The 15,727-nt window shown below is 38.2% G+C and overlaps 1 protein-coding gene across 1 annotated transcript in view; it reads left to right on the top strand.

Annotated features, from left to right (window-relative positions):
• Positions 1 to 15,727, top strand: part of CPB1 (carboxypeptidase B1) — a 43,039-nt gene that overhangs the window by 24,525 nt on the left and 2,787 nt on the right. The window contains exons 7-9 of the mRNA XM_054712453.1: positions 2,174 to 2,284; positions 2,373 to 2,463; positions 3,502 to 3,704. Coding sequence (XP_054568428.1) covers positions 2,174 to 2,284; positions 2,373 to 2,463; positions 3,502 to 3,704 — 405 coding nt within the window. The remainder of the gene's footprint in view (positions 1 to 2,173; positions 2,285 to 2,372; positions 2,464 to 3,501; positions 3,705 to 15,727) is intronic.

The following is a 15,727-nucleotide window of genomic DNA, read 5'->3' as shown; positions in this document are numbered from 1 at the left end:
ATAATAGAAGAGAATAATAACAGAAAAATCATAATTTCAAGTTCTTATTTTGGGGTATTAGTTGCAACTCTCACCAAAAGACCTTCATAAAGCAAGTTTTAAAATAAACACAGTTAGCGAATTGTATTTACTTGAATTTCACACCCACCTTTAGTGGAAAGGCTAGTAAATAGTATAGTGGATGAAAGTTCATGATTGTGGATAAACACTAACTCGATCATTATCTCCTGGATACTAATTATTGCATGCTTTAGAATAAAAGAAAATAGTACATAGTGCTCCCTACCATAAATGGTACTGTTTTCAATCCTTATAATTCTAATTATAAGATATATGTGAAAGCCCTTTAAAAACTAAAATTCTTAAATATCCATGAGCCCATATTGATATAAATAGATGATTAAATAAGTTAATAAAAAGAAAAGAAGGAACAAGTCTTTCTTACAGAATTACAACTAACAGATGTACAAAGAATGAGCAAAATAGAAAATTACCATTAGAACACTACAGTAATAATAATTTCAGGAAAATCAACAGATATGCACAAAAATTAGGGGGTAAAAGTTTAAAGAGAAATAAAATATTTGCCATCCTAAAAGTATCTACTGAAAAATATGTACCAGATTATAAAATTTACAATGGAGAAGCCTAGCAGGATCTACCTTAACAATGATCAAGGTTAACATCACCAGTATGAGACATAATCAATACAATGTGCTCTCTAATGTTATGCACTGAAAAGGTACATGGTTTTTGAGGTATTCTTCCCCAAAATGTATAACTTCTCTCTAATTATTAAAATATCCGAGAAGCCCAATTGAGGGGCCTTCTGCAAAATAACCAGGCAGCACTCTTCGATAGAAGTGCCGAATCACAAAGACAAGAGAGACTGAGGAAGGGTCACAGATAAGAAGAGACTGTGGAGACACGACAGCCAAATGCAGTTTGGGGTCCTAGAACAGAAAAAGGACGTTAGTAGAAAAGATGGTGAAAAATGAGTTTAGTTTATAGCACTGCACCAAAGTGTATCACTTTGATCCAGTTATATAAATGGTAACATTCAGAAAAGCTGAGTGGAGGGTATAAGGCAGTGGTTCTCAACCTTTCTAATGCTGCGACCCTTTAATACAGTTCCTCATGTTATGGTGACCCCAAACCATAAAATTATTTTCGTTGCTACTTCATAACTGTAATTTTGCTACTGTTAATGAAACATAATGTAAATATCTGTGTTTTCCGATGGTCTTAGGCGACCCTGCTAGCGGTTCTCAACCTGTGGGTAGCAACCCACAGGTTGAGAACCGCTGCTGTAGAGCCTAAGACCATCGGACTTAGGAGCCTAAGACTATTAATACATAAAAGCCTCAAATATAAAGTCTATTCAAGCACTTAGGAGAGAGTTAAATTTAATTTTTAAATAATTCAGGGACTAAGAGACTGTGACTCTAAGAGAATATAATAAATGGGCATGAGGTCCTTATTCATAGATAAGTGTCCACATTTCTTAGCATGGAGAACTAGTCCAGTCCTTTAACAGAGTTCCCTTCTCAAGAAACAATCATTCAAAGAAGACTTCCATTATTGTGCAGCTTAGAGCCTCAGTGAGAGACTCCCCAAAGCCCATTAGTGTAAACTCAATTTACAGTGGAAGAGGTTCTCATTCTTTTTCCATAATAGACACTGGCTAGACTATCTACAGGAGGTTTCACAGAAATTAAATAAATTTCTAGATGATATTATGAGAAACAGGCATAGCCACCCATAGACAATCCTTGCTTACTAGAATGGGTCTTACCCTCATATCTTACTAACTTTGAAAAAAAGTTATCATGGTTATTATTGCAAAGGAAGTGAATATGTATGTTATTTAAAAGTCTTTAGTTTTGTTAAATCATTGTTCAACTTTAAAGTAAAAAATTAAAATAAAAAATAATAATTATGTGGAATACATAGAGATGAAATAGAGTATCCTGGAAACAGAGAAAAATTAAAAATAAGTGTTTTAAACAAAACTATCAGCAGTATTTTGTTAATTGATTTTTAAACATTAATATCTACTTCAACAAGGGACACTGCATCTATTACCAAAGTCAACATCATCTAGTCTATGTAAATTTTAGCAGCATCATGCATTCCATTTTTTCATGAAATTCTGCTTTGTAACTCATCACAGGCTGTTCGCACCTACGGACGTGAGATCCACATGACGGAATTTCTCGAAAAGTTAGATTTCTATGTCTTGCCTGTATTCAATATTGATGGCTATGTCTACAGTTGGACCAAGGTATATGAACCAGTATTTAGAGGCACTGATCAAATTAAAACCAACCACTTTCTATTTTACTTGTTCTAACCATATAATCCACTTTTAGAACCGAATGTGGAGAAAGACTCGCTCCACCTATGATGGAACTAAATGCATTGGTACAGACCCCAACAGAAATTTTGATGCTGGATGGTGCAGTAAGTATCTAGCTGACCATTTGCATGTATCTGTTGAGAAGCATAAAAGGAAAAATAAGATAGGAAACAAAATAGTATCTAAAACAAGAAAAAATATAATATTTTAGAGTTCTAATTTCTGAAAGCATAGACAATAGAGTTTATTCATTCCATAAAAATATGTTGTGTGCTCTATTGTATTCCCAACCGTGCTAGATGCCGGAACATAAGACTGAACAAACCGACATAATCCTACTACTTGTGGAATGTATAATCTAGAGGAGACCATCATTAAATAGTTATTTAAACAAAATTGTAATCCTACCTAATAAAATAGTAATATGCAAATTGACCGCACCTTCGCTACACCCAAGCCATGCCCACCAGCCAAACGCCACGCCCACCAGCCAAACGCCACGCCCACCAGCCAATCAGGGCGAGTATGCAAATTACCCAACAAAGACGGCGGTTAATTTGCATATGCTGAGGGAGGGAGGAGTGAAGACTGAAGACAACTTAGAAGGAAGAGGGAGGAAAAGCGGAAAGCAAGGTGGCTGCCAGAGGGAAAGCTCGGGCGGGATGGGGCGGGGTGGGGCGGGGTGGGGCGGGGCGGAGCAGGGCAGAGCGAGGCAGAGCGGGGCGGGTGGCAGCGGCTCTCGGGTACAGGAGCGCACTCAGCCGCAGCAGCCGCTTGCAGGATTCTCCCTGCAAATGGGCTACTAGTAGAATTATAATTTTGTGATTCAATCTCAGAAAATGATTACAATATGAAAATTTCTCATAGATATTAATTTGCTCTGTACTTTTTAATTTTCATACACTATATTGATCTCACTGTATAATACTACACAGGAAACATTGCTGGTTTCCTTAAAAACACACTACCCTCATCTTGTGACTAAATGTGTACATAGTTTATAATGTGTACATACATGATGATGATTATTTGTACTCCTGTGGAAACCACTTATCTTTAACTCTCTGATTTGAAAGTTTGAAATATGCCTTGTGAGAACTTCAGTAGATGACCTTTACCATTAACAATATATGTTTTTCCAGAAATTGGAGCTTCTCGAAGCCCCTGTGATGAAACTTACTGTGGACCTGCTGCAGAGTCTGAAAAAGAGACCAAGGCCCTGGCTAATTTCATCCGCAACAACCTGTCTTCCATCAAAGCATATCTGACAATCCACTCATACTCCCAGATGATGCTTTACCCTTACTCCTATGATTACAAACTCACGGAAAACAATGTTGAGTTGGTAAGTAGTCTTGACAGTAGAAATGGTATTTCACTGTTCAATTTTTAAAATTCTATTCTTGGAAAAAATTATAAGAACAATTTCTAGAAGTTCCATTAATAATTTTTGGTAATATAAGCAAAAGACTTACAACAAATTTATAGAGAATCTAAAAGTGGATACATAAATTAGCTAAAAGAAATATCATTTTGATTCAGGGAATGGTCCTAATGTGGTTTATTCATTCATCTTCAAAATGACAATAGTTCCACCTCCTCCTGCTTCACCACAGTATTGACTCACATGATGATTTCAGAGGCATCTGGGATAATCCACAAAGTTCCCTCATCTCATGTACAATCTTAATCAGAAAGTCAATTTTGTCAAGTTGCCTTGAGCTGGATTTGACATAGGCAGAATGTGGCAGATGTCATTAGGAATGTGGCACATTTAGTTGACATTGGATTGTGATGAAATCCTAAAATTGCTTATTTCACTGTTTGATGACGTGAGACACAAAAGTAAATCAGTCAATTAAAAAATGATGTGAATGGGTCCTTCCTTGATATAGGAAATAATTTATATCCCTGACTCAAAATAAACTAGCAATCTTGCTGGAGAATCAAGATATAACTACATGAAAAGCTAAATTACATAATTAACAAATATCACACATCAATACATATTTTTTTAAAATAAGGTTTGAATTCTTCACACAATATATTTTTTAAATTTGTGAAACATCTGGCTGCCAGAAGTTGGGAACAGTGATCTAAAAGAACAAGATTTAAAGCATTTGAAAAAAAATAAAAAATAAAGCATTTGAGTTATGCCTCCCCCCCAAAAAAGTATTCTACTTAGACAATGACATAGATATTTGGCTTACCTAAATACATAAATTTGAAGACCCAGTAACTTTAACAAGTGAAAAATATTGCTTTGTACTTTCAGATTCAGTCTTTCAAAGACCAAATAAAACATGTAATGCTGTAACTGTTTTGTGAAGAGCAAAACAGAAAAATAACTCAGCCTCTTAGAAAATAAAATGATAGCTAATAGCTGACAAGCTCGTTCTTTTTTTAAAAAATGCTATTTTTTAAAAAGCTTCCCATTTTCCCTATCTGTTGCCAAAACACAAAGAAAACATCATGAGTTGGAACCATTAAATATTTCAGTGTTCCAATCACACTCAGTGCTCTCAGTGGGTGCTCAAGGCCCTCTGTCCCAGAGATGGGTGTGGTCAGCTCTTCACTTCAGACCTAGATTTCCAGCCACCAGTGGAGAGGTGATGGCATGTGTTGTTTGCTTAATTAATGTAAATATGTTTGAATTGTACCACATCAGAATAAAAAAGACAAACCCATAATAACTAAGCATTAATAAGTTTATAAGTAAAATAGTAAAACTAAAATTATAAACCATATTAAGTGTAACAATAACCAGGATATCCAGTTTGCTTAGTAGCAACTAGTTTTAAACAGAAATTCTAAAAGACTAAGACAAAGTATTCTTTGAATTGAACTGCTTCACAAAAGTTCAATGCTTTTTCTTATTTTGAGAATAAATGTAAACCCTTTTAGATGAAAATTTGTCACTCCATATAGTAATAACATACTATCTGGGCTACTCTAAAAGTCCACAGATTATCCTTTAAAAAAAAAAGATCTAATTATAGAATCTCCTGAGTAATTTTTGCTCCTTCCTATGGTAGTTTCATCCAGAAACAGACTCAAGGCTCAAGTTAGTGGGTTTGGTGGGCCAGTTCACACATGCCCCCAACAGTGTGAAGCCATTCCCTAGAAAGCGAGCCACCAATGCTCCTCTCTAACAATCATTCCTTCATTTAAAATCAAGGAAAGAGCCGAAACCGGTTTGGCTCAGTGGATAGAGCGTCGGCCTGCGGACTCAAGGATCCCAGGTTCGATTCCGGTCAAGGGCATGTACCTTGGTTGCGGGCACATCCCCAGTAGGGGGTGTGCAGGAGGCAGCTGATCGATGTTTCTCTCTCATGGATGTTTCTGACTCTCTGTCCCTCTCTCTTCCTCTCTGTAAAAAATCAATAAAATATATTAAATAAAAAATAAATAAATAAAATCAAGGAAAGAGAGGTAATAGACAAAAAGATATTAGAAACCCTGCCCTTCAAAATTGTTTTTAAATTCTAATTAGCAAAGAAGTGTAATAAACAGAATTATAACAAACTAAAATATTCACAGTCTATTCTTTAAAAAAAGCACAAACCACAAAATAATCTTACGTTGGATGTTTATTTTTACATTCAAAAAACTAATAAATTCAAGGAAAAGCACATGTGACTTCTTGTGTTTTTCAGAGCATAATCAGGTAACTATAATGCAAAATATAATTGTACTTATATCACACTCATTAATTTAAAAGTTACTTTATTTTCTTATCATTGTTTTCTATAATTAAACTTTTGCCTCATATCTCAAAAGAAAATTTTAAATGCCACTAGTGAAATCCAAGGTGGATGCTATTTGATTATCTGATTCTTTTGGGATCTGGGTTTTGTTGGCATTCCAAAGCAACTCTGAAGACCCAGTAACTTTAGAAGTCTTTTGAAGACCCAGTAACTAAGAGTGAAGATACTTTCAACATTTTTCTTATTTCGTATAAATTCAACTTACTTATTTCCTAGGCACATTTTGCTAGGACAATTCATAACTATAGAGTTATTATAAATATATGTATACCCAAAAGAGAATTTGATTCTCTCAAAAAGAAAAACATTAGCTTTTCTGTGGTTTTTATTCGTAATGGGGATATCAAGGAAAAAGTAAGTCTTGATCTAGAAAGATGAATGTTCCATCCAAATCTAGTGCCTCCACATTAATTCTCAGTTAGGAAAATGTGACCCCACAGTAGAAAATAGAAGGTAGGAAAAATTAATAAGATACATTCTGGGCATACCACATTATAGATAAGTCAGAATTTTCTTAAAGTAATGCAAAGCAAACTTTGTCTTATACAAAATTTTGAGTATGTGTATAATTCTAATCTCTCTATATACTTATAAAGTTTATGAGATTATAATTGTTTGGCAAAATATTCAAAAAGAATAAGACTCCAAGCTGAAGGAAATTATTCTCTACTTATATTGGCATTCTTAGCCCAAATCTAGGACATATTATAAGTAGCAATCCTTTGATGTCTGATTCATGATGAAAATTTATGTGGCTTCATTTCTGAAAGATCTTACATGTAGATTGCCTGATAATTGCCGATATCATGAGACAACTTTCAGAGTGAAGAAAGGCAGAGATAGGAATGCAAAAGACCAATGAGATAGAAGAACATAAGTAACAGCATGGATGACAAGGAAGGCTACAAAAATATATCTTCAGCAGATCAGTAAAAAAAAAGTGTGAGGAATCATAAAAGTATCTTACATGCATTGCTTCCCAGTTTGCAAATCACTTTCATAGAAAGTACACTGTAAATTTCCAATGGTTTAATAAACTGTCTGGTTCCTTGGTGTTGACTTCTTCACTATAAAGTTATCACTATCTTCAAAGGAAGGTTTAAGGCCCAGATAAAGAATATACTTACATTTTCAAAATTCTAAAGGATAATGAAATATTGAATTGTATGACCTCTTCATTGTCACAGGAAATAAAAACTAGCAGACATAGTTGAAAAGGCTCCCAAACCTATTCATAGCTTTGCATTTATTGAGTATGGAGAAGCTCCCAGTCTTTGGTACACCTTCCTCCCAAAGAGGCCTACATGGCACTGTTAATAATAGTAATTATTATTATACCTCTTCTAAGTTCAAAAGTAGGAATCCTGCATCATAACAGGTCAACTAAGTATCTTGAGCAAATGGAAAGCTGATGTGCACTCCACAAAAGTACACAAAGGGGCAGGCATCTCACACCACATTTCTGCATTAGAAGCACAGAATTCTACAGCTGGAAATCTTGGAATTTCTCTCATCTTCTTGTTTTCTAGCTGAGACAATAAAGGCTGGCTAAGTCAACAGCAGTATTAGAGGCAGCCTAGGGCCTGGAACTATTGGATCCTGAAGAATTTCTTAGGCTGCCCCAATTTCCAAACACACACACACACACACACACACACACACACACATACACACACACACACACACACACACACATTGGTATGGTCATGTTCTAGGTTGGTACCCCCTGTAGCTATTATTCATTAAATAGTCTTTCATGCCTCTGCCCCTAACTTTGCTAAGGATTTACACTAGTCAGCTGAGATGCCTCACTTCTGAGAGCCCAGTCTTTATGATTAAGCCGGAGAGAAGTGACAGTCTTATTGAAAAAATATTAAACTTAAACAAAAGATAGAAGTATTTTTCTCAAGTCTAACACCTTCCAGTCTTATGGCACCTCACTACTTCTTAATTAAAGTTTCAGTTAATGAGCCACCAGGATAGAAATCCAGTGCTCCATCCAAGCATGTGAGCACAGAGCAAGGCTCTGATTAGAGATAAACATAAAAATCAAAGGGAATAAATATTGTTATTAGGAGGTGGACAGCTGCAGGGTCTTGAGCACACCCAATCACAGTTGTCACCATGTCTCTGCCTAGTAACAAGAGCAATGAGGCCATAGCCCTGCTATAAAGTTATCACTATCTTCAAAGGAAGGTTTAAGGCCCAGATAAAGAATATACTTACATTTTCAAAATTCTAAAGGATAATGAAATATTGAATTGTATGACCTCTTCATTGTCACAGGAAATAAAAACTATCAGACATAGTTGAAAAGGCTCCCAAACCTATTCACAGCTTTGCGTTTATTGAGGCAGGCTACCAGCAGCTAAGGCAGACAGGACTTGAGGCACAAAGCATCCGCTTCAGGAATTTCACAGAATTTGCAATCTCACTTAAAAGACAAAATTTTTCAAATAACAACTGCAGAATTTCTTTGATTAGAGAAACTGGTTGCTGACTTACCACTATACATTTTCAGTGACTGCTTGGCTTATTAAAATTCCCGGTCAGTACATGGCTTATCAGGCAATGACCAGAAATTTCATGGAGCTCCTATTAAGTGGTCAGCATCGAGCATGGCTCCTGCGATAGAGAGTGTAGGATCTTACTGACGTGGTGAGACTCAGCTAACTGATACCATACAACAGAAGGACAGAATGGCAGTTTCCAACCAGGCACAATGGTAGGCATTCAGGGCGGGGAAATGGCAATATGAGATGAAGTTATTCAATACAGGTTACAGAGAGGAAACACAATTTGTTCTGAGCCTTGAAGGAAGGGCAGAATTGGGGTGGCAGAGGAAGAGAGCACTTGAGGTAGAGAGAAGAGCCAGCTAATGCACCACAGTGCAATGGGCAGTGGGTGATGGGGGAGAGGAGGCTCTCCTGTGCGGAGTGTTCCTGCCAGAGAACAGTGGGTAGGAAGCAAACAGGCTATGGAGGCTCTTGAATGTCAGATGACTGCTGTGTGGGAGCCAGGCCATGGAGTTGGCACCCAAGACATAGGATTGCCTGGTCAAGTACACGACTCCGTGACACTTGAGTTTCAGAAAAACAGCAGATCATCATTTTTAGTGTTTAAGTATGTTCCAAATATTGTATGTGACAGGCTTATACTGAAAATTATTTGTTTATCTGAAATTTATATTTTGGATACCCCAAAATCCAGATATCCCATATTTTTTGCTAAATCTGGCAACCCTGCTGGTAATGTGATATTTTAGCAGGATTGACCTGCAGTGGTAGTTAGGAGACACATACCATTGTCAACAGGAAAATAAGGATTCAGAGTACCTTTAGAACCAGTTCTCTTCCTTTTTAATTTTTTCTATAAAATATAACTCTTTGTCATAATCATGTCCTTTATTTGACTTTCCTTGTGAACTAGTGTTGCCCCTTCCCTGCCCTGAGGGGACATTTGGTAATGTTGAGGGGACATTTTTGGTTGTCATAACTGTAGGAGTGTTTGGCATAGAGTGGGTAGAGGCCAGAGGTGCTGGTAAACATTCCACAGTGCACAGGACAGCCCCACAGCAAAGAGTTATCCAGCCCAGGTGTCCAGAGTGCTGAGGCTGAGAAGCCCTGCTTTAAACAGAGATAAGAGTGGAGTCACATCTCTAGCCAAAGGTTCCTGGCTTTCACAGCATCTCCCACCCTTCTCATGTGTAGTTTAGAGTGTTTTGCAAATCTGAAGTGCAGGAGGCCATGTACATCCTCATTCTGTAGCATTTGTTTCTTAATATTTATTTAAAAGAAGCACCACTTCCACACACACACCAAAAAAAATTCTGGACTTTGAAACTTCAGCTGACTCATGCTTCACATTTTCCTTGAATTTTAAAGAGCTTAAAAATATGTCTGTAGATCAGCCAAAGAAAAAATTTGGTTTACATCAGTGAAAACATTCCCATACTCCCCATGGGCTCTGCTGAGATAGACAGGTCCTCTCTCCTAGCCAAGCTGTCCCTAACTCCTTGCCTTTCTCAAATCTCAGGGCTTTGCAACAAGAGCCTCTGCTTGTTTACCCTCTTTGTTTTTCCCAGAAACACATTTGTTTTTTAAAGTCCCAAAGGCCTTCTCCTCAGCGCTGGCTTCTCCTTTTGCACCAAAATTACAAAAGTTAAATTTCTCATTGGTCCCTTGGTGTGAGTCCCCATTATCTCAAGACAGAAGGAAGGAAACTGCAGTTAAAGATCATTTTGATGCTTCCATTATCACATGTCTTCCCCCAGAGGGATGGTTAAAGTCCAGTGAGAAACAAGGTTCTGAAGGAAATGTCCTTTGAATTGGTTTAAAGCCCTTGTCAGTTTGGGGCCTCTGTTTTCTAGTACTAGAATAAAGGACCAGAGGAAGATTAGAAGGCAGCCTCCCTTCATGACACTGACTGTGTGCAGGGAGGCTGCAATGAGGACCACAAGCACAGTCCTAAGTCAGGAGCTCCCTGAAACGTGTCACCTGGAGACACAGGTCAGTGGGAAGAAACACCCTCACTCTATTCCTCTCACCCTGGAGCTCAGAGCCTGGGGAACCATTATACTAATTGGTCTTTTGTCTCTTGGGCTTTGAGTTAGATGTGACACTCTAGACTGTCACTGTCTTTTGCTGATGACCAAGTCCTCTTTCTAAGAAAACAGGTGACAAAGAGAACATGCATAAGATGTGGTAGGAAACTCATCTAAGGATTAATAAAGGCTGGCCATGTTTGGCCTTGACTGAAAGCAAAGTTCTCTCTGAGGCTGGTTTATATTTAGCTTTCTTCTGTTCTTTACAACTGGTAAAACCAGCTCCAGCAACACTTCTTTTAAAGCATTCCAAGGCCACAAGGATAAGTGAAAAAGAGCACAGATTTGAAGCAAGAAGAACCTATCTCAAATCAGCCATTTACCAGGAATGCATGCCCTCGGGCAAGTTCTTTTATCCTCTCTGAGTTTCAGTTCTTTTATTTGAAAAATGGGGATAAAAATATCTAGCTCTTATCAAGAGTTCTTTGTAAAGTCTAAGGTTTATGTAAATGTTAGTTCTCATTTTGAACCTATTGAGCAAAGATGTAACATGTCCCTCAAATAACAGGTTGTATAGAAAGTGTCATTAATTGGAGTTTTTCAAGATGTGGATCACACTCTGATGAGCTATTCCTTCTGTGGGTCTTTAGTTAACTTTCTTCATCCCTTTATACAGAGCCAGACAGGGAAAGGAGTTACCACTCTAACATTTTAGCAAATGCAGGAACCCCCCTCCCCCACCGCCCCTCTCTCCCACTCCTGACAGGGGTTAGTCACTAGCTTAGTTGAAACATCCCCACCAAGCACACCGCCCCCCATGGCATTCTATTCTGCTAGAAAATTCCATGTCGATGAAATGTGGACAGATAATGTTGGGAAGATAAATGACTAACATTTGTGAAAGTATTTGAACTCTTCAAAAGAAAAGACCCACACTGATTCCAAAGATTTTTGTTAAGATCATTGGAATTTAAAAGATGATATTTTGGTTGACTAATGTCAGTTCCAACTTTTTTGTCTCTTGGTATTGAGGGCTAAGAGAAAGGGTCCATAGATTTCATTTTTAAAAATTAATAGAAATAAGTAAAGTCCATAGCAGAGGTCAATGCCATCAGTACCTGGTACTGCCTGCCACCCTCCCCACAAGCATCCCAATCTCCATTCAGGCAAGTCACAGTTCAGCCTTTGCAGAGCTCAGCACTCTGTACCCCCTTCCAAATCAGGCCCATCTATAATGCCCCAAAGTCTCAGAATTAGACTCAATCAACCAACCATGTGGTAGGTGCTATGCAACCTACTGAAGATACAAAATGAATAGCCAAGAATTCCTCCTCACAAGGAGATTAAATGCCAAAAAGAAGTTGTAGTAGTATTTCTCTCTTTTCCGCGTCCATCTCCATCACGGAAAAGGAAACAGTCCAGTTGCTGAGTGGAGGAGCTGGGGATTAAGAAATTAAAGAAAGAAAGAGACCAAGAAGCAGATTTGAAAGCTGGGAGCTGGGTGGGACGCCATCTTTCCTCTCTGATGGAGAGGCTGCAACGACGACCCAAGCCACGCAGCACGTTTATTTTATGGGCCTAGATTTACATATCTAGTCCCGCCCCTGCTGACACCTGGGCTGCTGTGAAGTCAGAACTGATTAACATGTCCAGCCTCATTGGGGAAGCATGTTCCCAGGGCATGACTCGGCCTACGCTCTGAGTTCAGCTGACGACAATTAAGGAAAATGCCCATGTGTCTTCCCAGGCGCCCTCTACAGAAGTTATTACAGCAGAGTTGCTAACGTAAAAACATTCAAACCTGTAAAGAATTTTTGTGAGTTTTTTTGAGCCAAACTGTTGACAATTGCCCGGAAGCAGTATCTCAACGGATTGGGATAATGCTCCAGAGAATGGCAGTTTTTTCATCTATTTTTATACATTGAAATCAAAGGAGGGGACGTAGGTGGGTTACAAGAAATCCATTGGTGATAGACTAGGAAGGTGGGAGAAAGCAAAGCAGAGAAACCTCTGCGATTGGATGAAAAGCAAAATGATAGACACATACTTAGGTGGGTGCAGGATAGTTAACAGTCAACAGTTAACATGATAACAATAACAATGAAGGAATTTGTGGCATCTGTCCTGGTGCCCAGGCACATTAGGTTGTGCCCAAAGGGGTCCAGAAAAAGGAAGTTACAAGTTACCCAGACATTTAAAGGATATGTTATCATAGACGCCAAAAGACAGATAGGCTTGGTTAAGGTAAAGGTTGACTTTGTCAGTGAAGATACAGGCCTAGGATGTGACTATCCACCATAATTGCTTTTAGATAAAGTTTCATTTCAGACCATCCTTTGTAGTTACTTTAGGTCTTTGAGTTTGCAAGACTGTCATGTAGGCCTCCCCTGAGCTCGTCAGGTTAGCATGTGGCCCCTTTCATCCACAGAGCGATAGGAACTCTAATAGAGAATGAGCCCTCACAAGAGAGGGGGGCTCAGTGCTCCCTAAGAGAGTTTTGGCAGCTTTGCAAAGAAGGTGACACTAAAATTGAAACTTGAAGAACAATAGCATGTGAATCATGTGGACAAGGAGGGAAAGGAGAGTCCAACAAAGGGAGAAGGATACCCAAGGTCAAGGAGGTAAGGAGAGGCAGGAATGAGTTCAGGGAACCCTAGCTAGTAAGGGACAGGGGGAGGCACAGCCAGTGATACAACCTGAGAGAAAAGGGAGGGACTAGCCCAAACTCTTACACCAAGAAAGGAGAAAAGTGAGAGCCACTGACAGGTGTGATGAGGAGGTAGATGTCCAGATGAGAGAGCAAACGCTGACTAGGTGAACCGATGCTGAGGCCCAAACTAAACGTTCCTGCAATGTGCAGAGCGACAGAGCAAAATGACTGCAATTTTAAGATAACATCAAGCTGAGATAGTGCTTCAGTATCAAAGGCACAGCAACTGTTTCAGAAAAGGCAAATTGAACTTTTGTGTGACTCTAACGGTAGTTATGGATAAATTGATAAGTTAATTAAATCAAAAGAAGTAACATATCATGAGCAGGCCCCTTGGGTTTTGTTGGATAACTCAAATATTGTTATACCAATAAATATATTGAGAGACTTGAAGGTCAACCGACACACATGAGTTCAGTAGATGATGACAATGATCTTCTTGTCTTAAATCTTCTCTAGTCTTCATAACTTTTCACATTTGGAACTAACCCTGAAGAATCATATCTGGGTTTTTTCCCCAGCTTTATTGAGACATAACTGACATATAACATTGTGTAAGTGTAAGGTGTACAATATGATGATTTAATACATGTACATATTGTGAAACATTTGCCACATTGGTCAACACATCCTTTACCTCACAGAATGATGATGTTGCAGTTATTGTTATGAAGAGGACATTAAAGCTTTCCTCTCATAGCAACCTTCAAGTGTTCAATACAGTATCTCTAACTATAGTCATGTTGTTGTACCTTAGATCACCGGAAATTTTAGAGTCATATTCCTACTAAATAAAAGTAGTAATTCAAGGCTTATGGAAAGAAAAATAGAACAGATGAAAAACCTGAAAAAGGTAACTAGGGAATAAATAAAAGGTTTTTAGAATCAGAGATTCTGCCTTACAAAAAAATAACTAGAGATGTCCTTGGGTAATGGCAAGTTAGAGAAATTGTAGAACAGTAAAAAAACATACTGTTTACCGACCAAAAGAATGAGTACCTCACCATGTTTCACATCTCTAAAAGATGGTTTGAAATCTATCCGGAGCGTGATGCAATGTTTGTAGACTATTTCGGTTCTATTGGGCAATAGGCCCTACACTAACTCGTGGCAAGAAGACCTGACTCCAGTGTGGGTGAGAATAAGATTGAACAGGAACTAGACAGATCACATCAGTAAAGAGGCCATGCAGTAAGAGAAGTCATACATCAGTTTAGCAGTTTAGGAAAAAAGGAAATTTTCAACTTAGTGTCCAAAAGTCTGAGAATAACATGTTAATTCCAAAAAGCTGATTACATCAATTCAATCAACCAAACCAGAAAGTCATGATTTAAGTTTTATACTTCTTTTTAAATTTTCTAATTTACCACTTGGTGATGAAGCATTCACTCTTTGGGAGCTGGAATCCTTGAAGTCTTATAGGACGTGCCCTCAGCAGTTTTACATCAGACTCTATTAAACGGGTTTTAATAGAAAAAGAACGAAGGGAAGTTGCTACTTTGTAAATAGAGTTATTCTGATTTCATCACCAACCTCAGTTTTCCAAGCATTTGTACAAGTCATGATAATGATGCCAACGTATGAAATATAGCCATTTCACCACCAGAGTGAATTGTGGCTTTTTCTCTTGTAGTAAACAGTCAGATTTTCGAATCTGTATTCCCCAGACAGCCTAAGCAGGCCTTGCTTTCCAAATGATTCACTTAAATAGGCAGTGCACCAGAGGATGCTAGGGCCTCTATAGTGCAGGGAGGAGCTGGGAACAGAACCCTTCTCCCTGGGGAACTGAGTGGAGTGGCAGGAGGGCAATAGGTCTTTTGAGAGGGTGATGCTATTTCTAAGAAAAAAAGAATACATGTAAGTTAATATTTCCTAATTTTTTATTCTAGAATTCAAATATTCTGCATTTTGAAATAGAATAAATATTCTCTAATTTCTCAATCTAAAACTCTTCCAAGCCAGAACTGCCCACATCCTTGGAACTGCCAATGCCTAAACAGCTCTGTGCTGGCACTGAGCGCAGCACTGACCCTCAGTCATTCACATGTGTAGTTTCTGCTGCCCTGCCCCACCTCCCACAGTCCCATCATGACTTTATCTTGGCTTTCTAACCTGCTGTTTCCAGGTGGTTTTTGGTTTGGAGTTATTTTGTGTGCATTTGACTTCTGTTTGTTTGTCTCTAATAACCATAAAACCTCATGGCCTCCTTTCTCTTTCAAGCTCCAGAGATAAGATAAATTTGTCCAACGAATCCTTAGACAAGACCTAATTTTTACTTCACAATGACATTTTATAATGTCAATAAATATGATATCTGGGACAGTTACAGATTTCTATAAGCCTCATTT

Source organism: Eptesicus fuscus, chromosome 3 (genome assembly GCF_027574615.1).
Source record: "Eptesicus fuscus isolate TK198812 chromosome 3, DD_ASM_mEF_20220401, whole genome shotgun sequence".
Lineage (NCBI taxonomy): Eukaryota > Metazoa > Chordata > Mammalia > Chiroptera > Vespertilionidae > Eptesicus > Eptesicus fuscus.
This window is presented reverse-complemented; position numbering and strand designations above follow the sequence as displayed.